The sequence below is a fragment of the Microcaecilia unicolor genome, chromosome 3 (assembly GCF_901765095.1).
Source record: "Microcaecilia unicolor chromosome 3, aMicUni1.1, whole genome shotgun sequence".
Taxonomy (NCBI): domain Eukaryota; kingdom Metazoa; phylum Chordata; class Amphibia; order Gymnophiona; family Siphonopidae; genus Microcaecilia; species Microcaecilia unicolor.
The window spans coordinates 60122173-60149315 of NC_044033.1; the positions used below are offsets into that span (position 1 = coordinate 60122173).

Consider the following 27143-nt stretch of genomic DNA (forward strand, 5'->3'; position numbering starts at 1 on the left):
AAGGGGTTAAAAAATGGGGAAAACCTGAGTCAAAGGCGAATATATGTCTTTATATCTTCTCTTGTTATGTAGCCGGCATCAGCTCGGTGTTGTATGTAGTCGTGGAACAACTTGTATTGGGGCATATAGTAATGGCTATCTGAGTTATATGTTTGTTTATAATACCTTTACTTAATAAAGATACTTTAAAAAAAAAAACCAGCAAAAAACTAAGGACTTCTTTTACCAAACAGCGGTAAAAGGTGGCTTGTGGTGGCATCGGCGTACAGGATTGCCACACACTGAAGCCACCTTTTACCACCACCAGTAAAAGGTGCTTTTTAAAAAGGGGGCAGTAAATGGCCGTGGGGTAATTAAAAAGTTGCTTCATGGCCATTTACTGCTGGAGCCCTTACTTCCTCCTATTTAGGAGGCAATGGTTGCTCCAGTGCTATCCCGGCACTAGAAAATAAAAAAACCCCAAACAATTTCCTAGTGCCTGAAACTGGAACAACTGCTGGGCTCCTGAACGAGTCTGACGGTAGGGCCGATTTCCTGTGTGCAAACCTGATGGTAACCCTACCACCGGGTAGTAAAAATGTTCCTAAGTGCCTAATATAGTACTTTTTGAGTAAAAGTAAAAAATACTGCAACTAGAAATATTTATGTTTGTGTGTGTATTTATTAAATTTGATATACCATTACCTAACTACATGATCAATAAAACAGACGTGCTATGCTAATTTGCAGTTAATGAAAATGTCGTTTTAAAACTTCTTGACATTTGTTTCTATTGATTTTGAAGTTCATCCCAGATTTGCTGAGATATTTTAGGGATACTGGTCAACCAATTTAGTACCCCAATGAGTTAGAGCTGTGCCAGGAAATGTTTCCCAGTGACATGAAATTTGTGTATGAGATCTATACCTGTGACATTAAATTTGTGCAAGGGGTTCTTTCTGTACTCCGGGGGTTATATTGCCAGGGATCTATTTTGGCCATGACATTGAACTGTGCCAGGAATTCCCTACCCTCCCCTACCCCTGACATGAAATTTGGGTTGGGGATCTCAGTGATATAATTAATTTATTAATCTCTATCAAATTTTTTTTGGTGGGTGGTATTGAAGAAAAAATTGGGGGTTTGAGCAGGATCTGGATAAAATATAACCTTAATTCTTACCACAAACAACCCGCCTTAACCACCGCCAGGTTAGCCAGAAGCCCGAAGGCAGCGGACAGAGGCGCAGCTAGGCTGAGCGCTGACTGGATACAGAGAGGAAGTGGTCTGCCGCCCGAGAGTAGCTGGGCTGAGCAACCGAATCACAGAGGCAGAGGAAGCGACCCAACTCGTACTCGTCTGATGAAAGCAGCTGGGCTGAGTGTTGGATTGGTTCTGTTTGTTCGCAATCATGGCTGCTTGCACTTCTCTGGACTCAGCCACAGTTTTTTCACGTGGCTGAGCTACAGAAGTGCAGTGCAGGTATGATTGGTCAGGGAGCCTGTTTGGCACCTAAAAGGGCTCTTCTATTTGGTTGGGAGTTACAAGGACTGCTGGTTGCCACGCGCCAACTCCAAGGTAAAGCCAAGGCTGGGGGACATTATGAGATGGGGCAGGGGGTCCAAGGCATGACTATCAACGTTGCTGGCCTCGAGGTCCTGTGCAGCCGCCCCTGCCTAAGATTGGCCCTGCTTCAGCTGCCTAAACCAAAATGTAACGAGGTAAAAGTACTTAAAATTGGTGCAGATAATGCTCTGTCTTATCAAGTACTCAGTAATGAGTAAAAGTACTGGAATGTTTACTTAAGTATTGTAATGTGTTACTTTACTTTGTTACTATACAACACTGGGAATTCATTGCCAGAGAATATAGTAAGAGCAATTAGCCTAGCAGGGTTTTAAAAAAGGTTTGGACACATTCCTAAAAGAAAAGTCCATAATCCATTATTAAGATGAACTTGGGAAAATCCACTTATTATTCCTGGGATATATAGCACAAACTCTCTTTTTACTCTTTTGGGATCTTGCCAGATACTTGTGACCTGGATTGGCCACTGTTGAAAACGGGATACTGGGCTTGACAGACCTTTGGTCTGACCCAGTATGGCACTGTTTATGCTCTTATGTGCTTAATTGTTGATCCAGTTAAGCTATTTTGAATAAAAGAAAAAAGAATTAGTACTTCACGGTGGGTTCTGTGGCAGGACTATTGCTTTATAAGTTCTGCTCTCAGACTCGTGTTCTTGATTTCCTATTGTAGGAAAGGAATCGCATTGGTAGGTGGTATTATGGTTCTTCTTCCTCTTACTATGGGGTCCTTTTACTAAGATGTGCTAATGGATTTAGGGCACACTAACGATTAGTATGTGCTAAATCCTATGTAGCCCATAGGAATACAATGGGCTGCACAGTATTTTGCACGCCTTAGTAAAAAGACCCCTATATCTCTTGTGGTTGGTATAGTAGATTTGTGAGAGCTCAGATACATCAATTGCCTTTACAGTTTAAAGTTTGTTTCTCAAATTGTTGCACTAGTGAAGCATGTGCAATTATTCAAAGTTTATTTAAAAGGGTTTTATAATCTGTGCTTCTGTTGCTACTATTTGGGTTTCTGCCAGGTACTTGTGACCTGGCATGGCCACTGTTGGAAGCAGGGTACAGGGCTAGATGGACCATTGGTCTGACCCAGTACGGCTATTCTTATGTTCTTGTATTCATTTCCTCAGATTTAGAGTTGAAATCCTTTAGTTCATATTAATCTACTAGTAAAATTTGTGATTCTGGAGATTCTGAGGTTCTGATCATAGGAGCCAACTTTTCAAAATTATTAGAAGTGCTGATTATTTTAGTTACACATTTTCTAGTGTTTTTAGACAAGTTTATGGCAGTATGGAACAGGCTAATCTGTATCTCTTACAGTGAGAGATAAGGAGCTAGTTTGGTAGACACAAACACTTTTAGCAATAGGCAGAATAGGCCCTTTTAGTAAGGAGCTTGCCTCATAAATATTTCTTCACTCAATGTGAAACTCTGGAATTCGCGGTATTGTTTAAAGTGCTAGGTCAAAGTACTTAAGTAAAAGTCACGATAAATGCATATTTTGATACTTAAGTAAAAGTAAAAAGTACAATGAAAAGCACATTAAAAATTTAGGGGCTCTTTTACTAAGTCACGGAAAAAAGTGGCCTGCGGCAGTGTGAGTGCATCTTTTGGACGCACGCCAGGCCAGTTTTTGCCGTATCCTGGAAAAAGGACATGCATCAACAAAAGACCCAGCGCGTGTCCTCTACACCCTGATCATGACTGAATAAAACTTTTGCTTTTTGATCACTACAAGAGGGTGTGAAAAGTCTGTAGTTTCTCATCCACATGGTATGTATATGCAAATGTATAATTTGAATTGTGCTGTTTGGTGCTTTTCTGTATGCAATTATGCATGAAGAATATGCACCATTTATAATTTCTTTATATTCTCACATGAATTTTATTAACATAATTGCTATTATATTACATAGAAATTTTTTTAATGTGCGCGTCTTGTACATACAATTTGACTTATTTGGATTCTCTGTTTTATTGTTTCCACAGTTGTACTTTTCCCTGAACCAACCTGACTGGCCAAACACAGCCATGTTGGGTGTCAATGTTTAGATTGCTCCAACTGTTTCAGTTATTTGATAAACTGGACTTTAATTTCTTCCAGTTGGTTTCTTTGCTGAACTGCTATACCCTTATGTGTACTGTCTCAGTAATGCAGAGAGACTCGAACCCTGTGCAGCTCCAAACTTAGACACCCACTCTGAAAACCAGGGCCACCGAGAGACTGGACCGGGCCCGGGGCAAGGCCGCCCCCAGGGCCCCGCCCCTGCCGCCCTCACCGCCCCGCCCCCCTGAGGTCGCCGCCGCTCCCCCTCCACCCCCCCAAGGTCTCCACAGCCACTGCTCCCCCCTCCACCTCCCCGAGGTCGCCGCTGCTCCCCCCTCCATTCGCCACTGGGCTGGGCCCCCTGCATTGAAATCGCAGTCTCACCTCCGTGAAAGCAGCGCTGCAGGCAGCAGAATGCCTCCCTTCAGGCCTCCTTCCCTCCTTGTGTCCTGCCCTCACAGAAGTTATGTCAGACGAGGGCAGGACACAGGGAGGGAAGGAGGCCAAAAGGGAGGCGTTCTGCTGCCTGCAGCGCTGCTTTCATGGAGGTGAGACTGTGTTTTCAATGCAGGGGGCAGACGGTTGACGACGGAGGGCGGGTGGGACTGCGGCCCCAGGCCCCCCTTGGAGGCCTGGGCCCGGGGAATTTTGTCCTTCCTGCCCCCCCCTCTCGGCGACTATGCTGAAAACAAACTACCACACCTCACTTGCTGCTGCTGATCAGTGAGGAACGATGTAAACCAATGAATACTGTACATCAGGGCCACTGAGGTGGGAGGGGGGGGGGGGGCAAAATTCCCCAGGCCTGGCCACCAAGGCGGGGCCCGAGCCCAGCACCAGCAAGCTTCTTCCTGCCTGCCTGCTTCCAGGTCTGTCTTCTCCTGCTCCTGTGTGCCGCCCAGGACTCGGATGATTGCATTAGCATGACTCCTGGCATGGACAGGAGCAGGAGAGGGCAGACTATGGAAGCAGGCAGGTAGGAAGAGGCTTGCTGCCCCTGGGCGTCCTCTTGGAGGCAGAGACAGAAGGGTAAGGGGGTGGGAGGGAGCAGCAGCGCGAGTGGGGGGCAGTGGTGCGTAGCATTCCAGTTCTGCCCAGGCCTGGTGGTGTCTCTTGGTGGCCCTGCTGTACATCCAATACCAATGCAACAAACAGCACAACTCACAATACGAAACAATGGATGTTTTTTGACAAGAAGGCATGGGTAGTTTTTTCAGTGATATGTTTATGAAGATATGAAGATTTCTGAGATAAGTTCATACTAAGACTCACTGGGGCCAATATTCAAACCATGGGAGTTAGCCTGGCTGAATCCCGCAGTCATTACTAAACCCGAATATTCAATGCCGGGCCGTTTCCGGTGACTGGCATTGAATATCCATTTTATTTTTGGTGGTTTAAAGAAAAATCTTTTTATTTTTGCTTTAAAAAATTCAAAAATTAAAATAAATAAGGAAATATACACAAAATATACAACAAAAAGAAATACTAAACCCATCATCAGTAAAGTTAAACATCAATAGACCACCAGAATAAAGGGCATAGTTATTCAAAATGAAAATAAGGTAATAAAGGCCGGTTTGAACATAACCGGCTAAGTTGACTTAACCAGCTATGTTGAAACTGGCTAAAGATATTCCATGTATTCATTTGGCCAAATACAGCCTCTAAAGTGGGTCTGAAAATCAGTGGATAGCCAGTTACATCGGCCAATATAACCAGATAGCCACTAACTGGTGATATTCAGTGGGAGATAGGTAGCTATCCCTTGTTGAATATTGCCAGTTATGAGGCATTTAACCAGCCAGGAGCCGATCCTGGCCAGTTAAATGTTTTGAATATTGGGGAGGCTAGCTTTCCCAAAAATATTTTCACTGGTGGTTTAAAAATTGGCATATGATTATTTTATGGTGTGTAAATGAAGGGAAAGGATGCTATACTGCCCTAAATTTCAACACAGATTATATATATATATAATTCTTTTTCATTGTAGCCAAGCATTGTATAAAAAATTGAAGACGGAGAAGTATAATTATACAGTGTAAAGATACATCCAGCAGCTCTACTATCGTTCTACAAGTCTCCAAGCTGAAGCCATCAGATTTAATGTCTGGACCTGAAACACACATGGTAGTCCATGAGGTCATTGGAGAACTCTCTCTCTTCTCTCAGATATTACAATAATGAAAACATGCATCTCCTTTCCATCAGCACCTTGGCTGAGCACATGATCTTGGCTCTTGTCTGGTGAAGCACAGTGAGGGAACTCAAATAGAAAAGCCTACATCTCCCGAACTCGATGCATCCACACCATGCTGCACTCACGAGCCAGCAAGTCACAGCCACAGGCCACGGCTCATTTGAGATTCTCTGTAATTCTGTAATTGGGCTCCTGCATTTACACACCCCTCACACACATAAACTTACAGAATACCAGCACTTTTATGGGTAAGAGTACACTAACCCCTGGATTCTACATAAGGTACCTAGATTTGTACGTGATCCTGAGATGTGTGAGCAAATTATAATTGACTAATGAGCCAATTAACATCAATAATTGAGTACTAACAACCAATTATTGAAGTTAATTGGTACCCAATTGCTGTAAAAAAAAGTATTGAGTTCTTGCTGAAAGCTTTGGGGGTTTTTTTAAAGTGGGGGTAATAAACAAATTTTGTTAGAAATGTTGGAAGTATACATTCACTTCTGTTATTCCAGTTTTGAGAACTGATTCTATATTGTTCAGGATCTCTCTGCTTAGAGGAGGGGGTATCCCTCCATCACTGTATTGCACTTGATCATGTATCCTGTTTGCGGCTTGTTTGTTCTTTGTTATGTTTCTCAATATTCAATAAAGACTTCTATAAATTACAAAAAAAAAAGTACTGAGTTAGCAGTGAGCTCAATGTTAAATACGACACCCTTTCCAAAGTGAAATAGTGCTCAGGAAAACCTGAAGTGGTGATAATAGTACCAGGCAGCATCATTGTGGGTGGTTAGCTTAGGGACCCTGAATTATTGATTTTATTTATTGGGCAGTAAGTGATTATCAAGTGACTCAGACCAATAACGAGTACCTTCACACTACAGAATTCATGTGTTAGATTTAGGGTTTCTTTCCTGTTTAAGTTGTTTAAAGATTAGGGAGTAGCACTGAGAAGAGGAGGATAGCAGACGGTGAGCATTGGACCTGGAGTGTGGAGAGCAAAAAAGCAGAAAAAAAACACCAACACACTTAGGAAGGAAAAAGGGACTCACACACAAATGCAGAAAACACACGAACACCTGAGCACCAAAGCAACTAAAACTGAAAAAAAGTAGAGACTAATTTGATGATGTGATATGTTTAGAAGTTTTATGTGAACAGATAAGAAACATTATTTATTAGAAGCTTCTGCAACTTACTGTTGTAATTTAATAAAAGTCAATTGTTATTTGCATACATGACCAAGTTTCACTGCTAAAGGTTGTGTCTTTGTCACTTAGTAACCATTTGCTGACCCATCCACCATCATTCCAAAACAAAATGGCCAAAAACATCATTTGACGTCACTGTGACATTTATTAAAAGAAACTGCAATCTTGCTGAGGAATTGAGTAGTGTGGTACGTAAGAATGATTCTGTAAAGGTTGCCTGCCCTCTACAGAATCAGGCTTAGTGCCGATTTTATTCCGCTGCCAAAGTTTGAGCACCATTTGTAGAATTCCCCCCTAAGGACTAGATTCTGTATGTGGCGCCTGAAATATCGGTGGCGCAAATATTTCTGCCTAGGCGTATTCTGTAAACTACCGGTGCCTAAGTTAGGCGCGAAGCAGGTGTATTCTATAACCGTGTGCATAGATTTTTGGAATGCCCATGGTCCGCCCATTCCATGCTCATGACCATACCTCCTTTTTTTTTTTTGTTACATTTGTACCCCACACTTTCCCACTCATAGCAGGCTCAATGCAGCTTACATAGGGCAATGGAGGGTTAAGTGACTTGCCCAGAGTCACAAGGAGCTGCCTGTGCCTGAAGTGGGAATCGAACTCAGTTCCTCAGTTCCCCAGGACCAAAGTCCACCACCCTAACCACTAGGCCACTCCTCCACATTAGAATTTATGCGCACCATGTTACATGTTGCAAGTTATGCATGTAAATTCTAATTAATGCCAATTAGTCTCAATAACTACTTGTTACGTAGCACGTATTGGTGCTGATTGGCTTGTTACATATTTAAATTGAGCATGCAAATAAGAATATGACCGGATTTGTGCACGCAATTTCGTCATGCTATATAGAATCCGTGGGTAAGTGTGTAAGTACTAGCAAAGTGACTAAGCGCTATTCTGTAAGTGTGCAAGTACGTGGCATAAAGTGTAAATGTAAGGGGGCCGTTCACATGGACAGGACACAGGCAAATCTCCCACTTATATATGTAACTTACAGAATACTAGATGCCACATGTGTCCATGCTGCATTTATGTGATCACAATTACGCCAGATTGATGGCTGGTGTAACTGTGGGCGTGTAAATGTAAGACTCGCTGTCGTGTATGCTGGTCTGGCTAAATCCAAACTTAAATGGTTATAACCATTACAGAACACAGCGACTCGAGTTCTATGTGATGCAAAACGATATGATTGTGCCACCCCATTATTATTTTGCCTTCACTGGCTACCTGTTGAAGTACAAATTCATTTTAGAATCCTTTGCTTGCCTCACAAGGCCTGCTATCAAGGAACCCCTTCCTATATCGTGCACAATACTCTATACCAGCACCCTTTAACTCTGCTCCTTGGATAATCACCGTATGGTACTACCCGTACCTCATTTAGCCTACCTTAAATCAACTAGACACTCAGCTTTCTATTTCTTAGCACCCTGTCTTTGGAATGATCTTCCCTCTTCTGTACGAGTGGAACAAGTGTTTTCTAGGTTCAACAATTTTGCTAAAATCTCATTTTTAAAATTCTGGTTTTAAGAATGTCCTGAGGTACGGCTGTGCTAGATGCTTTCTTGAATTGCTTTCCCTTCCCTGTTCTATTACCTTTTTCGCTCTATACTGTTATAAGAATGATTGTTTGCCCTTCCCTATAATAAAACTGATGTTCCTTTACTCCTTAATTTTTAATGTACACTCCATTGACTTGCAAAATAGATAATGCGGTGTTTCAAGCTCTAATTTATTTATTTTATTTAATTATTATGACATTTCTACTCCGCATTTTCCCAAGAAATCTCAGGTTCAATGCGGCTTACATAACAAATTAAGAAGAAGCATTACAAAACAATATTAATACAAGATTACCACTATTTAAAAAAAATTCTTGTCAAATTAGCTAAACACAGATCTAAAGAAGTGGGCTTTAAGTAAACTTCTAAATGACATATAATTGACTGAGTGTTTGATGTACTTGGGTAATGAGTTCCAGCGTTTGGTACTTTGATAAGAAAAATTAGCATTATGGATAGTTTTGTAGGTTAAGTTTTTACAATTTGGGAAATGTAATATGAGATATTACTACTAATCATTTCTATAGAACTACTAGACATACCCAGCACTGTACACATTATAAGCAGCTACTTTCTCTGTCCCTAGAGGGCTCATAATCTAAGCTTTTTGTACCTGGGGCAATGGAGGGTTAAGTGACTTTCCCCAGGTCACAAGGAGCTGCAGTGGGAATTGAACCCAGCTTACCAGGATCAATAATGTTTAATAATAAACATAAATATATTACTGGGTTACACTAGTATTCTATAATAGAATCTGGGCAGCCAAATGCCATTATAGAATAGAATTTCACCGCATGGCACTAGGGCACCTATTGACCCCTAAGGGGGAAACTATAACAGGTTGCCTAGTTTAAGAAGGTAAGAAAGTGTCCAATTTAACCTATCTTATAAAGACACATTTATGCTTATGTGTCTCTCTAAAATACTAGGGGTAACCCAGTAGGAACAGTGGCTAGATTGAAGCTTGGGAGCTGGTGTTAATGGACATTTATACAATCTGTGTGATTTTAGAAACAACATGTACATTTTGTGACTCTACCCATACTCTGCCCAAGAACATGCCTACATAAAAGTTGGCAAGTGGTGCCCCAAGAAAATACTACACCAAGCAAGGACTCAGCCTAAAGTCAATCCTGAGCCTGAGGTCAGAGATGCTCAGTGCATCCCTCCTTCCGTCTATAAAGGAAGAATGCAAAGTATCTCTTGCTCAGTCTGTTAAAGCTTGCCTGTATGAGCAACCGTACAAGCATATTTTAAAGGAAAATCTAATGGCAAAACTGGTTACAGGATTGATTTCCTACATTCTTTCAACATCAGGAATTCCATAAAGGGGAAAGACTTACGCTTGGAGAGCACTTTTTCTAGAATGATGCAAAGTTCAAAGGCAGAAATTTCAGCATCCTGTAAAGAAAGAAAGTGGAGAGAGATGGTTGTAACTAAAGAGGGCATTCCTTAAAAACAGAGCTCTTAGAACAGGAGAGAAAGCTATTTACCCTTTATCTCCAAGAAGAAACAGCTGCAACCCAGTGGTGCACCCAGACATTAATTTCTTTTTTTTTTTTTTGGGGGGGGGGGGGGCAACCGTTAACATGGAAGGACACTAAACACCCCATTTCCTTGGCCTCTCCTTGCTTTCCCTTTCCTCTTAGCTTCTTCCCTTTCCTCCCCGCATCAACATTAATATTAAAAATACCTTAGCTGACAGAGATTGCCAAACCTCACCAGCTGAAGAAATCTGGAACCTGACCTAAGTCAGCTCCCACAGGCTTGGGTCATTCACCTATGCTGTTCTACCTGGATCCAGGCACTTCCCTGTTTTTTGAAATTGGTCCTTCTCCATTCCCTGCAGCGCTGCTTCTGGTACTCACAGATTCCAGGCCAGTGGCAACTCCCCTGCCTGCTGAGTCCACATGAGATTGTCTGCCACATGCCCAAGGGAGCCTAGGAAGCCCAGTATGGATCACAGTTTGAAGCCTGAGAGATTACATGCTGAATAGGAGACCATGTGCCAGCAGCTGTGGATTTGGCAGCATGCAATCACACTAAACCACTGCTTGCTGGTCTGCTTACCTGATACTGCTGCAACAGCCGGAGGAATAAGCATCTAACTTGGGGAGCTGGACAGAAAGCTGGGGGATGGCTGCAGAGATTTATCAAGAACAAAGAGGGAAGAAAGGATTCAGCAACTTAGCAGGAGGCAAGGCAAGCCAGGGAGCCAAATCAGGAAATACACAGAGTTTATGAGGCAATATGACCCTTGCACCTTCCCCCTAACTCTATCCCCAGTCTCCTGTTAAATCTTCCTATTGAACATAAAGCATGAGAACATAAGCGTTGCCGTACTGGGACAGACTGAAGGTCCATCAAGCCCAGAATCCTTTTTCCAACAGTGGCCAATCCAGGTTACAAGTACCTGGCAAGATCCCAGAACAGTAAAACAGATTTTATGCTGCTTATCTTAGAAATAAGCAGCGGCTTTTTTCCCCAAGTCCATTTTAATAATGGCTTATGGATTCTAACTGCTTTTTATCACATTCTCTGGTAACAAATTCCAGAGTTTAATTACACACTGAGTGAGGAAATATTTTCTCCAGTTTGTTTTAAATTTACTACTTAGTAGTTTCTTTGCATGTCCCCTAGTATTTTTGGAAAGAGAAAACAAGCAATTTACCTTTACCCGTTCCACTCCACTCAGTATTACAGACCTCTATCATATCTCCCCTCAGCCATCTCTTCTCCAACCTGAAGAGCCCTAGTCACTTTAGCCTTTCCTCATAGGGAAGTCGTCCCATCCCCTTCACCCTTCTCTGTACCTTTTCTAATTCCACTATATATTTTTTTGAGATGCGGTGACCAGAATTGCACACAGTATTCGAAGGTGCAGTTGCACCATGGAGTGATACAAAGGCATAGTAACATTCTCATTTTTGTTTCCCATTCCTTTCCTAATAATTCCTAACATTTTATTTGCTTTCTTAGCCACCACTGCACACTGAGCAGAGGGTTTCAACGTAACATCAACGATGACACTTAGATCCTTTTCCTGGACAGTGATTCCTAATGTGGAACCTTGTATCACATAACAGCTCATCTTTATCCATATGTTTATTCACCCCTTCAAAGAAATGTAGTAGATTGGTGAAGCAAGATTTCCTTTGACTAAATCCATGTTGGCTTTGTCTCATTAATCCATGGTTATGTATATGCTCTGTAATTTTGTTCTTTATAATAGTCTGTATCATTTTGCTCAGCACTGACAAAAGGCTCACCGGTCTATAATTTCCCAGATCATCTCTGGAGCCCTTTTTAAAAATTGGTGTTACATTGGCCACCCTCCAATCTTCCGGTACCATGCTTGATTTTAAAGATAAATGACATATTATTAAAAATAACTATCGGTACTCTGGGATATATACCATCTGGTACAGGTGATTTGCTACTCTTCAATTTGTCAAATTGCTCCATTACATCTTCTAGGTTTACAGAGATTTGTTTCAGTTTCTCTGACTCATCAACAATGAATACCATTTCTGGCAGTGGTATCTCTCCCACATCTTCCTCAGTGAAAACTGAAGAAAATAATTCATTTAAGCTCTCTGCTATGGCCTTCTCTTCCCTGAGTGCTCCTTTTACCTCTCAGTCATCCAGTGGTCCAACTGATTCTCTTGCTTCTAATATACCTAAAACATTTTTACTATATGTTATTGTCTCCAATGCAAACATCTTTTCAAAGTCTCTCTTTACCTTCTTTTTCAGTGCTTTGCATTTGACTTACCATTCTTTATGATGCTTCCCATCATTTTCTGTCAGATCCTTCTTCCATTTTCTGAAGGATTTTCTTTTAACTCTAATAGCTTCCTTCACCTCACTTTTTAACCATGCTGGCTGTCATTTGGCCTTCCTTCCTCCTTTTTTAATATATGGAATATATCTGATCTGGGCTTCCAGAAAGGCAGTTTTGAATAGCATCCATGCCTGATGTCAATTTTTGACCTTTGCAGCTGTTCTTCTAAGTTTTTTTTTTTTACCATTCTCCTCAGTTTATTACAATTTCCTTTTTGAAAGTTAAATGCTAACATATTGGATTTCCTATGTGTACTTACTCCAGAGATTATATAAAATCTGATCATGTTATGATCAGTGGTGTAGCCAAGGGGGCCTTGAAGGCCTACCCCCCCCCCCAATTTGGCTTTGGGCCCCCTGAAGGTCTTCTGGTTTGGCTGGCGGGGGTCTCCAAGCCCCACCAGCAAAAGCCTTCTTCCAACAGTGCTTCCCCACCCCATGCATACTCAGTTTCCACCCTCCCCCCAGCCACAAAAAGAAAAACAAGCTGGAGCTTCCCCTTCCCGCCGCCTTTCCGTCAGGCCCGTTGCCGCCAAGATTAAGGAGAAATTGTGCATAGGACCACAGAGTCTGCACATCGCTGACAGCTTTGCCAGTCCCACCCTTTATGATGCAACTTTCTGTTAGGGTAGGAACCGGCAGAGCTGTCAGCAATGTGTAAACTATTGAAGCGGTGAGTCTGTGGGCCAGGCAGAAAGGCAGCAGGGAGAGGAAGCTTCAGTTTGTTTGTTTGTTTGTTTTTTGCAGCTGCGGGGAGGAGAAGAGAGAGAAAAGGTAATGCTGGAGGTAGGAAATGGGAGGAAAGAAAAAGAGAATGATAGGGGGAGGGAAGATACAGAGAGGCAAAGCTGTATATTTAGGGGGGGGGGGGGTAGAGACAGAGGAGGAAAGCTGGATAGTGGAAAAGAAACAGGCAATACTGAATGGTGGGAGAAGAGAGGCTGAGGGGTGATGGTAGAGCTCTTTTAAGATTGCATGTTTAATATACAAAATACTTGAAGGTTCATCCCCTGAATAATTTTGAAACTGGTCTCTATTCCTCTTACACGGTGATTCTCTCAACCTCGAGATCCGTTTCGCTGAATTCTACTTTCTATGGTTGGTATTAAATATAAGAAAATATTGGAACCTTCTTTTAATTTTTATTCTCTCCAATTTTGTCTCTCTTTACCTATGGGTCTCAGAACTGTATCTAGTTATTTTCAATTTCGCAAAACTCTAAACACTCATTTATTCAAATGTTTTCTTTCCTGATGAATTCTATAGTTTTATTTTTTTTCTGCTATATATTTTTTGAATTAATTCTTTGTAAATCGCTTTGAACCACTCTAGAGTGGGAGTTAGCGGGATATAAGAATCAGTTTACATTACATCAAGCACTGGGGTTCTTTGTTACTTCAGACCTGAATGGAATATTATCACTGGCAAAACCATGAATTCTGCTGTATATCATACAATTCCGTAGGAGAATGCTTAATTGAAATTATTGCTGCTCAGGGAGATGTCACCAGTTAATGAACGAAGGATCATATGTGAGTGTTAGGATATATAAAAAGGAACTGTGAGGGTATGTGGGAAGATGGGTAAATGACTTTATTGGGGGGAGGGGTATCTTTAAAAGAGGTATACATATATAGTGTGGAGTTGAGAGTAGGATAGATGAAGTTGGGAATATACGGGCAAGGGATATGAGTATATGGGTAAAAGAATACATATGTGGAACTATGTTGTAGGGTATGTGTGTGTGTTGTGATGATCCTCCTTTCACTCAGGAGGGTCACTTGTAAAGCTCCCCCTCTACAACAGGGAGTACTATTAATCTCCCATAGTAATCAGGTTAGGAGAAAAGCTCCTTAAACCAACTTGTAATAGGGCCTTTATCAACTTGGGGACCCTGACCCTTAGTCAGAGTCTCAGGACTCACTCCAAATCTTCACACAAGCATTCAGAAAGAAAATGCTCAGAGACAATTTTTAACTCTGCTCACTCATACCCCCAATCTTAGTGATAGGGGTCCTCTTCACCCTCAGGGTCACTCCTTCTCTCCAGCAGTCATCCCATCTTAGAATCCTTCTCTGAAGTATCACCTGGTAACACGTCATATTTTTGATACCCTTGATGCACCCCCTGGCAATTTTCTTGGCAATACAATACTTATTAGTAGGCTTCAACAGATATGCAAATTAGTCACACCAGATGCAAATCCACTCCAACTAGCATTCACTATCCACTCTGTGGGGAAAACTTCTTCTTTCAACAAACAGTTCTTTTCTGTACTCTTCAACTGAACCTTCCTTTGGGAGACCTGGGTCTCAGTTAAGAACAACCTCCACCCCTTAGACAGGACTTTTAATTTCCACCTTGACTTACAGTCCTGTCCTCCTAGTTCACAGGACACAGTGTTATTTCATACTGTGGTCCATATCATAGTTTTTTCAGTCTTCCCATTATCTGAGCATTTAGGTAAGTACCTTGTTCTTTACATCTTTCTGGTTTCTTCCCTTTGGTTTCTGTGCCCCAGGGTTTTCAGCGTGCCTTGGTTCATCTTTCTGGTTTCCCCTCACCAGTCAATCGGTATCCTTCTTCCTTAAGGTCCCCTTTTCTTCTGCTCTTTTCTGGGAGAAAGGCAATTTTAAAGGGCTACTTCCTACCAACCCACCTTTCCTAGGCTCTTCCTATATTCTGGAAAAGGTACAGAACCTTCTTCAGTGGGCTTGCCTCCTGGAGGGAATTATTCCTTCCTTTTGCCACAGGCCCTCCCCTCTCAACTTAGCAAAAAGATAACCTCTGACCCTCCCCAGCTATCTGTGTCTGGGCTATTGTTGAGGCAGGGCTCCTTTAGTGACCTCTACAAAATAACACAAGGAGACTCCACCATTAGAACACCCTCTACTGGTTGCTACTCATTTAAGCCCTTCTACTCTTGAGTGCCCTCTAGTGGCTCCCTTCAGGATATTACAGCAGTCTTCCACTATGAGAGCTTCCTCTGATAGCTAGGTCCTGTCGAGGCATGTCCTATATTTATCACAGTGGCCATGTGCCTGCCATATTTTCTGTCTGTGACATCAACATCATGGAGAGATGGATGGCTGGTGAGAAATACGAGCCAAAAATAAAAGCACATTTTGGGGCCTGTTTACTAAAGTGTCATAACCAGTTATCATATGAAGCAAACGAAACATTACTTCTTCTTGTGGGCCAGTCGGGAGCATCTGCAGGAGGAGGAGTCATCAATCAGGAGTCCTCCGGGAGGTGGGAGGCTAGGATGCCTGCTGCTGCCTGCTGCACCCGTGTGTTGGGCCAAGCATCCAGCAAATTGTTCCTGCCTGGAACTCAGCTCTCATCTGTGCCCCAGACACATTGATGCTGACACAAGCTTTTCTCCTGCAGCAGTGGGTTCCCACTCTCTGCCTCTCAACTTTCTATTGGTTGCGCTGGCTGCAGACATCATCAAATCTGTCTCACTCTGAGCTGTATACAGTGCTGTCTGTCACTGCTTTGGATTCTTTTTTGTTTTTAATCATATTTGCTTTGGGGTCAGCCTTTGGGCCTCAGGCTAAGCATGGACACTCAGGGAGGTGCAAAGCAGCAAGAAACAACATTGCCGCCACTGCTGGTCATGAATTTTGAAAGTGGTTTTGCAATGCAGTGCTGGGCCGGCGGTGGCATACAGAGCTCCACTGTGTTCTGGGTCAGGCCGCAAAATGTTGGGGGTGCTTGAGCACCCACAGCACCCATGGAGTCGTCACCTATGCGTCTGTTCCTTGAATCCACCCTTTTCCTCTGCTTTATATTGATCTTCTCTTTGTTTCCTTTCTGGCTCCTCATTCCTTTTCTTTTAAAATTTGTTTTCCTGTCTTCCTTTCATTTCTTTAACATTCCCTTCTTTTTCTCTTCTTTCATGTACAGCCTCCTGAAGTCATCCCCTAACCCACTTCTTTACTTTTAACTGCAAACATCAGATGTAACTCAGTAAAAGTAGTAAAAATTGGTGAAATTATTACTTCGGTAAAAGTAACAAATGTTTCCTGTACTTCTTTACAAGTAAAAGTGACAAAACGTTTACTTAAGTAAAGTAACTAGTTACATTTACTTAGTTACCATACAACACTGGGAACAGGCAACAGCCTAGGGTGGCAAATTTTGAAGGTAACATATACCCAGGTCAAAGAAGAACCTGCTCCTCTTTCCTTTAGGGCTTTGTACCCTATGGATTTCCTCTGCTCCTCTTCTGGATCTTCAATTTATAGAATCCCTGACATACCCCTCTCCCCTCCCCCTCCCTTTTGTGAGTCTGCTGTCTGGTCTTGTCTATGGGCACTACAACCTTAAATTAGGCCCTGACGATCATCATTTTCTTTGAAAATTATTTATGCACAAAAAATGTACAATGGTCTGTTTATGAACAATGGACATGCACAACAGCTCAATAGTACAGCCCTGTGCATACAGGGTTTGCCAGTGTACAAAAGCTGTCAAAATGCTTATACTGGTGACAGAGCAGGACAATGCTTAATCTGCTCTCCCTGAAAGGTCCTGAGGAGGACTGCACAAGATCAATGTGGAAAATGGTCCATAACTGGCCACTTAAAGGAGAGAGGTTCCCTTTGACTCCCAACTCAGGTCCCTGGTTCTGCGGGGAAGAAGAAGGGGAGCAGAGGAAGGGAGTGGGAGGAAAGCAGCAGAAGAAGTGCTCACAGGCCCCTGGAAAAGGCAGAAGCAAGCACTGCTATTGAGTGATATCCACTGGCTGCCTGATGTGCAGCACTGCAATCACTCAAAGCTGAACAAAACACTCTCTCTGTTACATCGGGATATGATAGCACCAGCGCCGGCTCAACCTATAGACCAGGTGAGGCACTGGTTCAGTGCACCGGTGCTAAAGAGTGCCAAGATCCCAGTCTGGTCAACTTCAAACTCCTAGAGGGGTAAATGCTAGATTGGGATTTTGGTGCCCTTTATTACCAGTGCCAATGGGGGGGGGGGGGGGGGGTGGAGAGAGATATTAGATTGCGAGTGGGAGGGAGGCCAAAGCAAAAGTTGGCTCAGGGTACCACAGTCCCTTGAGCTGGACCTGGACGGCATACAAATGATAATCAACAAACAGAAAGGAGATGATCCTCAACCAGAAACAACAAGCAAGGAAGCAGATGAGAATCAGTGAAGTGCTACGCAGGTTTATTAAATCAAAAACACCCGATGTGGTCACTTTTTGGGCGTTTTTGATTTAATAAACCTGCATAGCACTTCACTGATACTGGTCTGCTTTCTCGCTTGTTGGTTCTGCCACTGATACAGCCTTAGGGCGAAATGTGGCCACGTGGGGTGTTTTTGATTTAATGAACCTGCATAGCACTTCACTGATTCTCATCTGCTTGTTGATGGCACACAAATGATGACATCACAGTTTGGTTTTCTGTATTACGTTTTCATATCTAAACACTACTAATAGCCGACAGGCTTTTATTTCCACGCCTCTTTATGTTTCAACAATTTTTTATTGATGAGGTCACATGGTATACAATTCCATCTCAGTCAATATAAATCGTATAACAGCAAAGTCTAGTACATATTACTAAACCTGAAATGTCCATCATCAATGTTTTCCAAACTTTTCTCCCCTATCCCTTCCTTCTTGTCTACTCCTATATCTATAATGTGTACATGTATAATTACTGTGCAGTTGCATAACTATTAACAATAAACTTTTATATGAAACTCTAATATTTATAACTCGTGTTTTACTCAGTGGTGGGTCCTCTTAATGTGCTCCTTCAAAGGATTGTTCTCCTATCTAATAATACATATGTCCCTCTATTATGCATTGAACATTACCCTTCCCACTCCTATACCTCCCCCTCTACTCGCTTAAACATCATGGTTAATTACCTCTACCTCTGCACATGCTATTCCTACCAGAGAGTAAAATATTGGTCTTGCTTCTTTTGGCACTGTGCTCCTCTTATAATAGGGGCAGATTATTGAGCACTGCGCTTCTCGCTTTATGTGAGATACTGTGTAAATATCTGTTCCAAATTGAAATAAAGGCTTTTCTTTTCTTTGGGGTGCCGCGTGCCGCTCTAGCCTCCCATAACATCAACTCATGAAATTTATTCCTCCAAAACCAGATGGTGGGTGGTTCCTCTTGCAACCAATGCCTCAGTATACATTTTTTCCCCACTGCGTATGCCTTACCCAGTAATAGATCCATTTTCTTGTCTGATAGCTCATAGGCCCCCCTTTTGTTTAATAACACCCCTCTCCACGACGGAAAGTCTGTGGCCTATGAGAGTCTCAAGGTAATTATGGATCCTTTTCCAGAATATTTTCACTTTGATACAACTCCAAAATGCATGCAGAAGTATATTTCTCCCTTGTCTACACTTTACACACTGAGCATCCGGTGCACAGCCCGCTCTTGCTGCCTGTGTTTGTGCCATGTATCCCCTATGTAATATCCTATACTGGCTCTCCTGTAGCTCTGCCCCGCTAACTTGCCTGGGGATATCTTTTATCAATTTTGCAAAATTTACTCCCTTCAATTCATATCCCAGGTCTTTGCTCCAAGCCTCTATGAGTGCTCCATAGTTTCGGGGCGGACAGAGCGACAGCAGGGCCCGGTGCAAACTAGATATGGAAACGTGACCATGTGCATCACCTTTTAAGAATTCTCTGAGTTTTTGTCCTAATTTTGTGCCCAATGCCTCTTGATCTAAGCTGTACCAATAGTGATGTAATTGTCTGTATGTAAAGTGATCTTTGTTAGTTAGAGAAAGTCTCTGCCTTAGGTCTTGAAATGTATACAAACCTCCTTCCTCATTTACTATGTGTTCCATTAGGCTGATTCCCATGTCTGCCCATCTCTTAATTAACCTAGCCTCCAGTCCAGGTAGAAAATCTTCATTCCCCCCGAAGCGGAAGCTGATCGCTAATATTTGGGTTTTGATTCCAAACTGTCATAAGAAAGCGCCAGACCTGTCTTAAAGGTAGTAACAGAATACTTTTCTTGCATGTTGGCGGTAAACTTTGTGATTGGGCCTGTATTAGAAAGTTTACATGCCAAGGGCGATATAGTGCCTGTTCCCAACTGACTGGAGTAAATTGTTCTGTATTAAGTATCCAATCCCGAAGGTGCCTCAGTAGACGTGCTTGATTGTACCGTCAAAGATTTGGGAGACCCAATCCTCCCTGCTCCCAGTTATCATATAAATATTCTAATCGAATCTTTGATTTCCCCCCCCCCCCCCCATAAGAATTTCCTACGTATGCTATTCAATTTCCGGACATCTCTTCGTAATAAGTGTATTGGCATAACTTGTAAAATGTAAAGCCATCTTGGGAATATTATCAATTTAAATAAGTTGATTCTGCCCATCAATGACAAAGGCAGATGGTTCCATTGCTCCAAGGAGGATCCTGTATCCTCTAACAGCTTCTCTATATTTAGTTGGTATAATTTATCTACATCCATGGACAGTCTCACTCCTAAACAACGAAAAGACTCACCTGCCCATTTTAAAGGCACCCTTTCTAGCCAATTCCCCTCTTGCCACTCCTGTATTTCCATGCTTCTTTAAGAGACTGGGGTGTGCTGGAATAATTCTAGTCTTACCTTTGAAATTATAAGAGGATTGTAGAACTGCTCAAAGGGTGTGGGGTGAGGAAGTCAGAAGCATATCTTGAGGAAACAGGGTGAGTGTTCTCCTTTAGGGGTGCTGTCGGCCGCTCTCCCCAGAGGAGCTTGCCACAGGACTTGCCAACCAGAGGATGGAACGTGGGAGAAAAGCAGGGACCCCACAGGTAATATCTCCCTGATAAGAGCCAAACAGGAGAGGAGTATAGAAAGCAATTTTGCAGAGAAAGGATAAAAAGGGTGAGCAGATAAACAATACAGAGGAAAGAATGCTTTATAGCGAGCAGGGAAGCAGAAGAATTAAATTTAAAAACCAACAAAAGAAAATGGGAGGAGGAGATGTGAGTGGCAGATAATGAAGAGAGAACGGTACCTGATCACAAGTCTAAGGGTGCACAGAAAGATAAATTCAAAACACAGATTAGTGTTCCCAAAGTCATCCTGGGATCCACAGCTCTCAAAGACTTCAGATCTCTCTCAAGCCTGGATTTTACTCACCTCTCCAGCTAGCTGTGCAAACAGTTTTCTGAAGTTAGGATCAATTTCATCTTCCTCCACGTCAGGCTGGTAACAAAATTACATGAAGAAACATGAGAAATGCGGTGGCTCCAGGTGACTGTTGCCATGTAATAGATCTGTGTACAAAACCTGTCCCACTAGCAGTACCCAGGGAGGGGGCAGGACTCACAGAAAAGGGGTCCTGAAACAGACAAGGAGCTTGTGCAGGGAGTAGATGAGCTGGGAAATCGTGAAGCAGGAAAGCCAAACTACTCTGCCACTGATTCTGGGTGATCTCAGGCACATTATCACATTATCTCCCTGTCCCCATTTATGTAGCTGTAAATTGGTTAGTGGTATTAAAAACAAGTGTTGTGCTAATATTGTTCTGAATCACTTTCTGAACGCTCTCAAACAGTTAAAGAATCTAACTAATCTTGCATACATAAGGCTAGCTATGCATGTAACTTAATTGATAAATTAGACACTAATTGGCACTAACTAGCAATAATTGGCTATAGTTTGAGTTAATTGGTACTAATTTGCACCAATTTGCAGCTACATGCCTAACAGCCTTCATGTGAAAATCTTTTAGCAAGTAATTGCAAGGGCGGTGTGGATGCGCAAGGGGCCAGGGCCACCATGAGAGTTAGCCGGGCCCGGGGCAGGGCAGCTGCTGCTGGGCCCCCCAGGTCCACCATTTAACCAGATCACAAAACTTGGGGGACGGAGCCCAAAGTGGTGGTGGTGAGGGGTATATTTTGTACGGTCTGTGCCAGAGCCGGTGGTGGGAGGCGGGGCTGGTGGTTGGGAGGCGGGGATAGTGCTGGGCAGACTTATATGGTCTGTGCCCTGAAGAGGACAGGTACAAATCAAGGTAGGGTATACACAAAAAGTAGCACATATGAGTTTATCTTGTTGGGCAGACTGGATGGACCGTGCTGGTCTTTTTCTGCCGTCATCTACTATGTTACTACGTTACCCCCACCGCAGCTCCACATACCATGGCTGGCGGGGATCCCCAAGCCTCGCCAGCAGAAACCTTCCTCCAGCACTGTTCTCTGCCACAGTGCCTGCCCTCCGGCTACTTTTCCACTCACGCCTTAGTTTTTGTAAAAATTAAAGCCCCCCTCCCCCCCGCGGTACCTTTTTAAACAGCAGCTCTTCACCGGCAGTGAGCAAGAGCAGCTAGCAACTGATACACAGTGCTCCCCCTGGCTCACAGCTATGTGGAAATAGGAAATTGCATCACAAGAAAGGCTGTGCAGCTGGCTCAAACAGTGTGTATCAGCTGCTGGCTGCTTGTGCTTGCTGCAGGTTGGAGAACTGCTGTTTTAAAAGGTACTTAGTGGGCCTCGATTTTTACAAAAGCAACTCAACCAGCATTAGTGCCACGCCCTCTTGCCCCCCTTCTCGGTGGCCCTGGGCTGTCATATCCCCTCTGTGGGTTTCTATTTTCTGAGTCCTGTCCCACTGATGGTACTTCGGGGTAATGTGCCACAGCACTGCAGAAAGTAAATGTCTTAGAGCTGTGATTTCTCAGGTCTTAGCTCTTGTGTGCTTGTGTCCCACAGAGGACACCTCTGGCTTTCCCCCCCCATTTGGCCTGCTAGGTCCTTAAGAGACAGGACACAAGAGAGGGATATACAAAGGGGACAAAGTATGGAAACAAGCCCTAAGATGGAGGCACCCACCACAGACAGGACATGAGAGAGAGATACATAAGGAGAAATTAAATCTTACCTGCAAAATTTCTTTCCTTTAGTCCCTCCAAACCAGCCTTGATATGCACTCCTACTGGCAGATTGAGAACCACTGGCTTCAAACATCACCCTATAAGTATCCTATGCAACCCCAAAGAAAGATCACTTCACAATACCTGATAAGTTCTTTTCAACCAGGGAACGACCCACAACAGACAAACTAGCAAAAATATTCCAATTCACAGTTTTGATGTAAACTTAAGAAGATGGACATGGAGACCAAGCCCATGGAACTCCACATTCCAAACAATTCAGGTCACCAGTTCTGATCCCTATATCCTGGTGGATTCTGGGCTTGCCTGGAGGGGCGAAAGGAAAGAAAATTAGAAGGTAGGATCTAATTTCTTCTTCCTCTATGTCCCTCCAGGCCAATCAAGATGCATGGGAAATTCTAAAGCAGTATCCCCTATGGGTGGGAAACAGACAATCCTATGGACAGCACCTTCACCTCAAACTCTGCATCCTGGCAAACTTGAACGTGCAACCAATAGTGCTTCATAAAAGAATGCAATGATGACCAGGTGGCTGGCCTACAAATTTCTTGTGGTGAAATTAGGCCATACTCCACCCAGAAGGTAGCCTGTCCCCTAATGGAATGCACTTTTAGAACTGAGGGAACTTTACACCCTCAAAGAATATATGCTAACTCAATGGCCTCCTTAATCAAGCAAGCTACAGTCACTGTCAAGATCAAGCACAAACAAGCGATCTAGAGGCCAAATGAAACTGTGGGATGACTTTAGAGATCACCATTTCAATCCTTTTGGAGTTTTTAGTGAAATGAGATCCATTTAGGGACCCTGTCAACTCTTTTACAAGATAAGTACATTGAAGATTTATAAGAGACTGTGTCTTTTGATATTCTGAATGTTGAGGTGGATACATTAGTTTGAGCAATATTAGCACTAATCAGTTGAAGCGTGCAATGATTGAAGTATCGGAAGATCTTGAATCTCATTATTTTGGGCATTTATACCCTTGTTGATCTCTTCTATTGAGTCTGAGCACACTTTAAATATTTTATAAATAGATGTGAATTGTTTTTTTTAATATATATTGTTTGCTGTGGTTTTTGTATGATTTTTCAGGTATTTCTTTCTTTCTTTTATTTATTTATTTATTGCATTTGTATCCCACACTTTCCCACCTATTTGCAGGCTCAATGTGGCTTACAGAGTTTGGTTATGACATAATCATTCCCTGATATCAGACAGAATGGAGACAGATTAGCCCCTGCACTAGCTGCCCTCTGTCCTGGGTAACAACAGATTTCCAACTGACATTCTCACCAGATCCCTACTCCTCCTCGACCAATCCGGGCCCACCAGCACAACCAGACCTATGTGGTTCCCTATTTTCTGAATGACCTTGCCTAATAAGGACCAGAACAGGAACACAAATTATAGACTGGTTCAGGGCCATGCCTGCAGCAATGCATTATTCCCACCAACCTCTGCTCTATTCCGCAATTAAAGAACTTGAGAACTTTCAAACTGGCAGCTGTCATCATGAAGCCCATAACTGGTCTCCCCCAACAGTGTACAATATATGCAAAGGCCTGTTGGATTCAGCCTGTTTGTGTTTAAGAAGACTACCTGGACATTTTCCACTTTGGCCACAAGTGCTACCAACAGATCCAACAGGCGCCATGCCATTCCACCCAAATCATGAGTGTATTAATGTCCTCTACCACCTGCTGACTCTTGGTGCTACCTGGACAGTTCACACAGGTCATTGCCTTACTGCTTTGTTACGGATCAGAAGCAGAAAGGCTTGTAGAACTAACTGCATGACTTTTGCCTCCAGATGGTTGATTTGCCAACTTGTCCACACAATGAACCCTCCAGTCTCTGAGAATGGCATCTATCATTATCACCGTCCAATTTTGCATCTCACAACTCATTGCTTTCTCTAGATTAGAAGCCTGAACCCATAACTCAAAGCTGCACCTAGCCTCTGAAAGAAAGGACAGGCACTTTTTCTTGAGTTTGTAGCAACCACTGAGATAACATAGCTGTATGCAAAGGGTGCATGTGGGCCCTGACCAATGGCACCACCTCTAGAATCACTATCATGGACTCTAGCTAGTGGTGTGCTGGGAAATTTTTAATAAAAGGATCTCTCTTCGGGCATAGCCAGCCTGCAATTTGGGGGGGGGGGGGGGGGGGCTCAGGTGGACTAAGGGAGCAACACATTCCTCTCTCTCCTCCCTTCCCCCATGCAGGCATGCTAGGCATACTTTTGCTGGCAGGGATGCCGAGCCCCACCAGCCAAATAAATGGACTACTGCCACTCCCCACTGCTTGTTTCTGGCTCTGAGCAGCATGCCAGGAATTCTCATGCATGCTTGTGCAAGAAGTCCTGGCATTCTGCTCAGAACCAGAAACAAGCAGTGGGCAGCAATGGCAGCTCCAGCACTCCACTGACTCTAACACACTTGCTAAATACCTATTCATCTGCAATCTGCTTACTCTCCCTGGACGACACCTTCTAGCCTCTTTAAAATGGCCTGTGGAGGAAGAGAATCAATTGGACCCTCTAGGATGATCCTTCCAAAGCTTAGGTACCTTAGACTCCCTCAAAATTTTCACTAACTTTTCCAGATCTTCTCCAAACAACAACTTCCCTTTGAAAAGGAGTTTGCTGAGCTGAGACTTTGAAGTCACATCTGCAGACCAAACGTACAGCCACAGAAAACAACACAAGGCCATTATAACAGACATACTCTTGACTGAAGCCCTAATAAGATCGTACAAAGGGTTCACCAAAAAGGCTAGGCCCACCTCAATCTGATCCAGATGTCCTGCTGATGCCCTCTCCAGGGCTTGTTTGGGCAACTCTTTAGGCCAGGGAAAACATGTCACATAACCTCCACAGACTGCTCCCTGCAGGGACAGTGCCACTACCTTGAAAGCCTGCTTCAGAAGGGTTTCCATTTGGTATTCCTGAGGGTCCTTCAGGACTGTGCCCTCTTCTACTGGAATTGATCACTGCCGGCACCATCAATCTTTAGGAGCTGCAGGATATGTTTCTTCCATCATGATAGGATAGAGCCTCATCTTAGAGTGCCCCACCTTGAATTCTACATCTTAGGAATCTCATTCAGCTGCTGTCATCTCCCTCATAGCTTGGTGAATGGAAAAAGACTTGTATGGTTTCTTAATTCCCTCCAGAAGAAGGTCCACTGTCATTGTGCTGTCCGTTGGGTTCTCATCAGAAATTTTAAGAACCAAAAGGACTTGACAGATCAGACTGGGTTGTTCCTCTTTGTGGGATATCTACACCACCAGAAGGGTTACCACCAGACCAGTCTTTTGTGTGCCTATACTGCCAGAATCAAACCATCATACATGCTATTGCAAAACACACTTACTTGTTACACAATACACTTTTGCCCAGCACTGAGAATGTGAAGACGCAAAGAACTATTGTTTGTTGCTATGTACATGCCATGAGGTTGAACCAGGAGCCTTCTCAGCTGAAAGATAAGCTATAAAGACCTTGATGAACATAAGAATGTTGCACTCATCTTCAGCCTGCAGTGGTGACTGTGCATTTCTCAGATGTCTTCTGCCTCTCAACACTGAAGATACTGTGCACATGGTAGCAAGTGCCTGATTTGCTATGCTACCATCAGTGAGCTCCACTACAATCAATGAGAGACTGCTTTCAGTGTTCAGCCATGTGTACGTAATACATACAGAAAGAGAGAGAGAGAGAGAGAGAGACAGAGAGACAGAGAAAAAGAAAGAGAGAGAGAGACTATTACTCCTAATTGTTTGGTTGAAGAGAAGACTTCCCTGCTTCTTTGCCATAAACATTGCTTTCTGTAATTCTTTGTCTACAAGTCACTGCCAATGAGTGCAAGACAGACTGATTCTGTATTGTTTCTAGGTAGGTCCAAGAAAACAACAGGGCGTTCAATCTGCAAGATCCAAGATGGTGACACAAAAAGCAGAACAAACAAAGAAATCTATATGAAGATGAATTTATTCAGTGCTTTTTTTTGTGCCGGTTCGCAACGGTACGGCGTACCGGCACCTTTTTTTGCTAGCCCCGCCCCCCCCCCCGACACTCCGGGCGAGTCCTGCACTTAGTTTTTTTTTTTAAGACTCAGAACGCGCGAACGATGCAGCCGGCAGTGATTGAAAGAGGCTGTCTGGGCTGGCGTCTGCGTCGGGGCTTCCCTCACCCTCTGCGAGTCCCGCGAAACAGGAAGTTGTAACAACGAAGGCGGGACTCGCAGAGGGTGAGGGAAGCTCCGACGCAGACGCCAGCCCAGACAGCCTCTTTCAATCGCTGCCGCCTGCATCGTTCGCACGTTCTGAGTCTTAAAAAAAAAAACTAAGTGCAGGACTCACCCAGAGTGTCGCGGGGGGGGGGGGGGGGGGAGGATTGCGGAGAGAAAGAGGGAAACCAACAGAGGGAAGGATTGGGGAGAGAGAGAAAGAGGAAGACCAACAGAGGGAAGGATTGGAGAGAGAGAGAAAGAGGGAAACCAACAGAGGGAAGGATTGGGGAGAGAGAGAAAGAGGGAAACCAACAGAGGGAAGGATTGGGGAGAGAGGGAAACCAACAGAGGGAAGGATTGGGGAGAGAGAGAAAGAGGGAAACCAACAGAGGGAAGGATTGGGGAGAGAGGGAAAGAGGGAAACCAACAGAGGGAAGGATTGGGGACAGAGGGAAAGAGGGAAACCAACAGAGGGAAGGATTGGGGAGAGAGGGAAACCAACAGAGGGAAGGATTGGGGAGAGAGAGAAAGAGGGAAACCAACAGAGGGAAGGA

General features: G+C 43.4%; 1 protein-coding gene across 1 annotated transcript in view; it reads right to left on the reverse strand.

The window, feature by feature from the left end:
* The window catches only part of CAPN2 (calpain 2), a 149892-nt gene that overhangs the window by 14219 nt on the left and 108530 nt on the right, over positions 1-27143 (reverse strand). Inside the window, exons 14-16 of the mRNA XM_030195967.1 lie at positions 20596-20661; positions 9965-10022; positions 5676-5740 (exon numbers count right to left, since the gene is read on the reverse strand). Coding sequence (XP_030051827.1) covers positions 5676-5740; positions 9965-10022; positions 20596-20661 — 189 coding nt within the window. The remainder of the gene's footprint in view (positions 1-5675; positions 5741-9964; positions 10023-20595; positions 20662-27143) is intronic.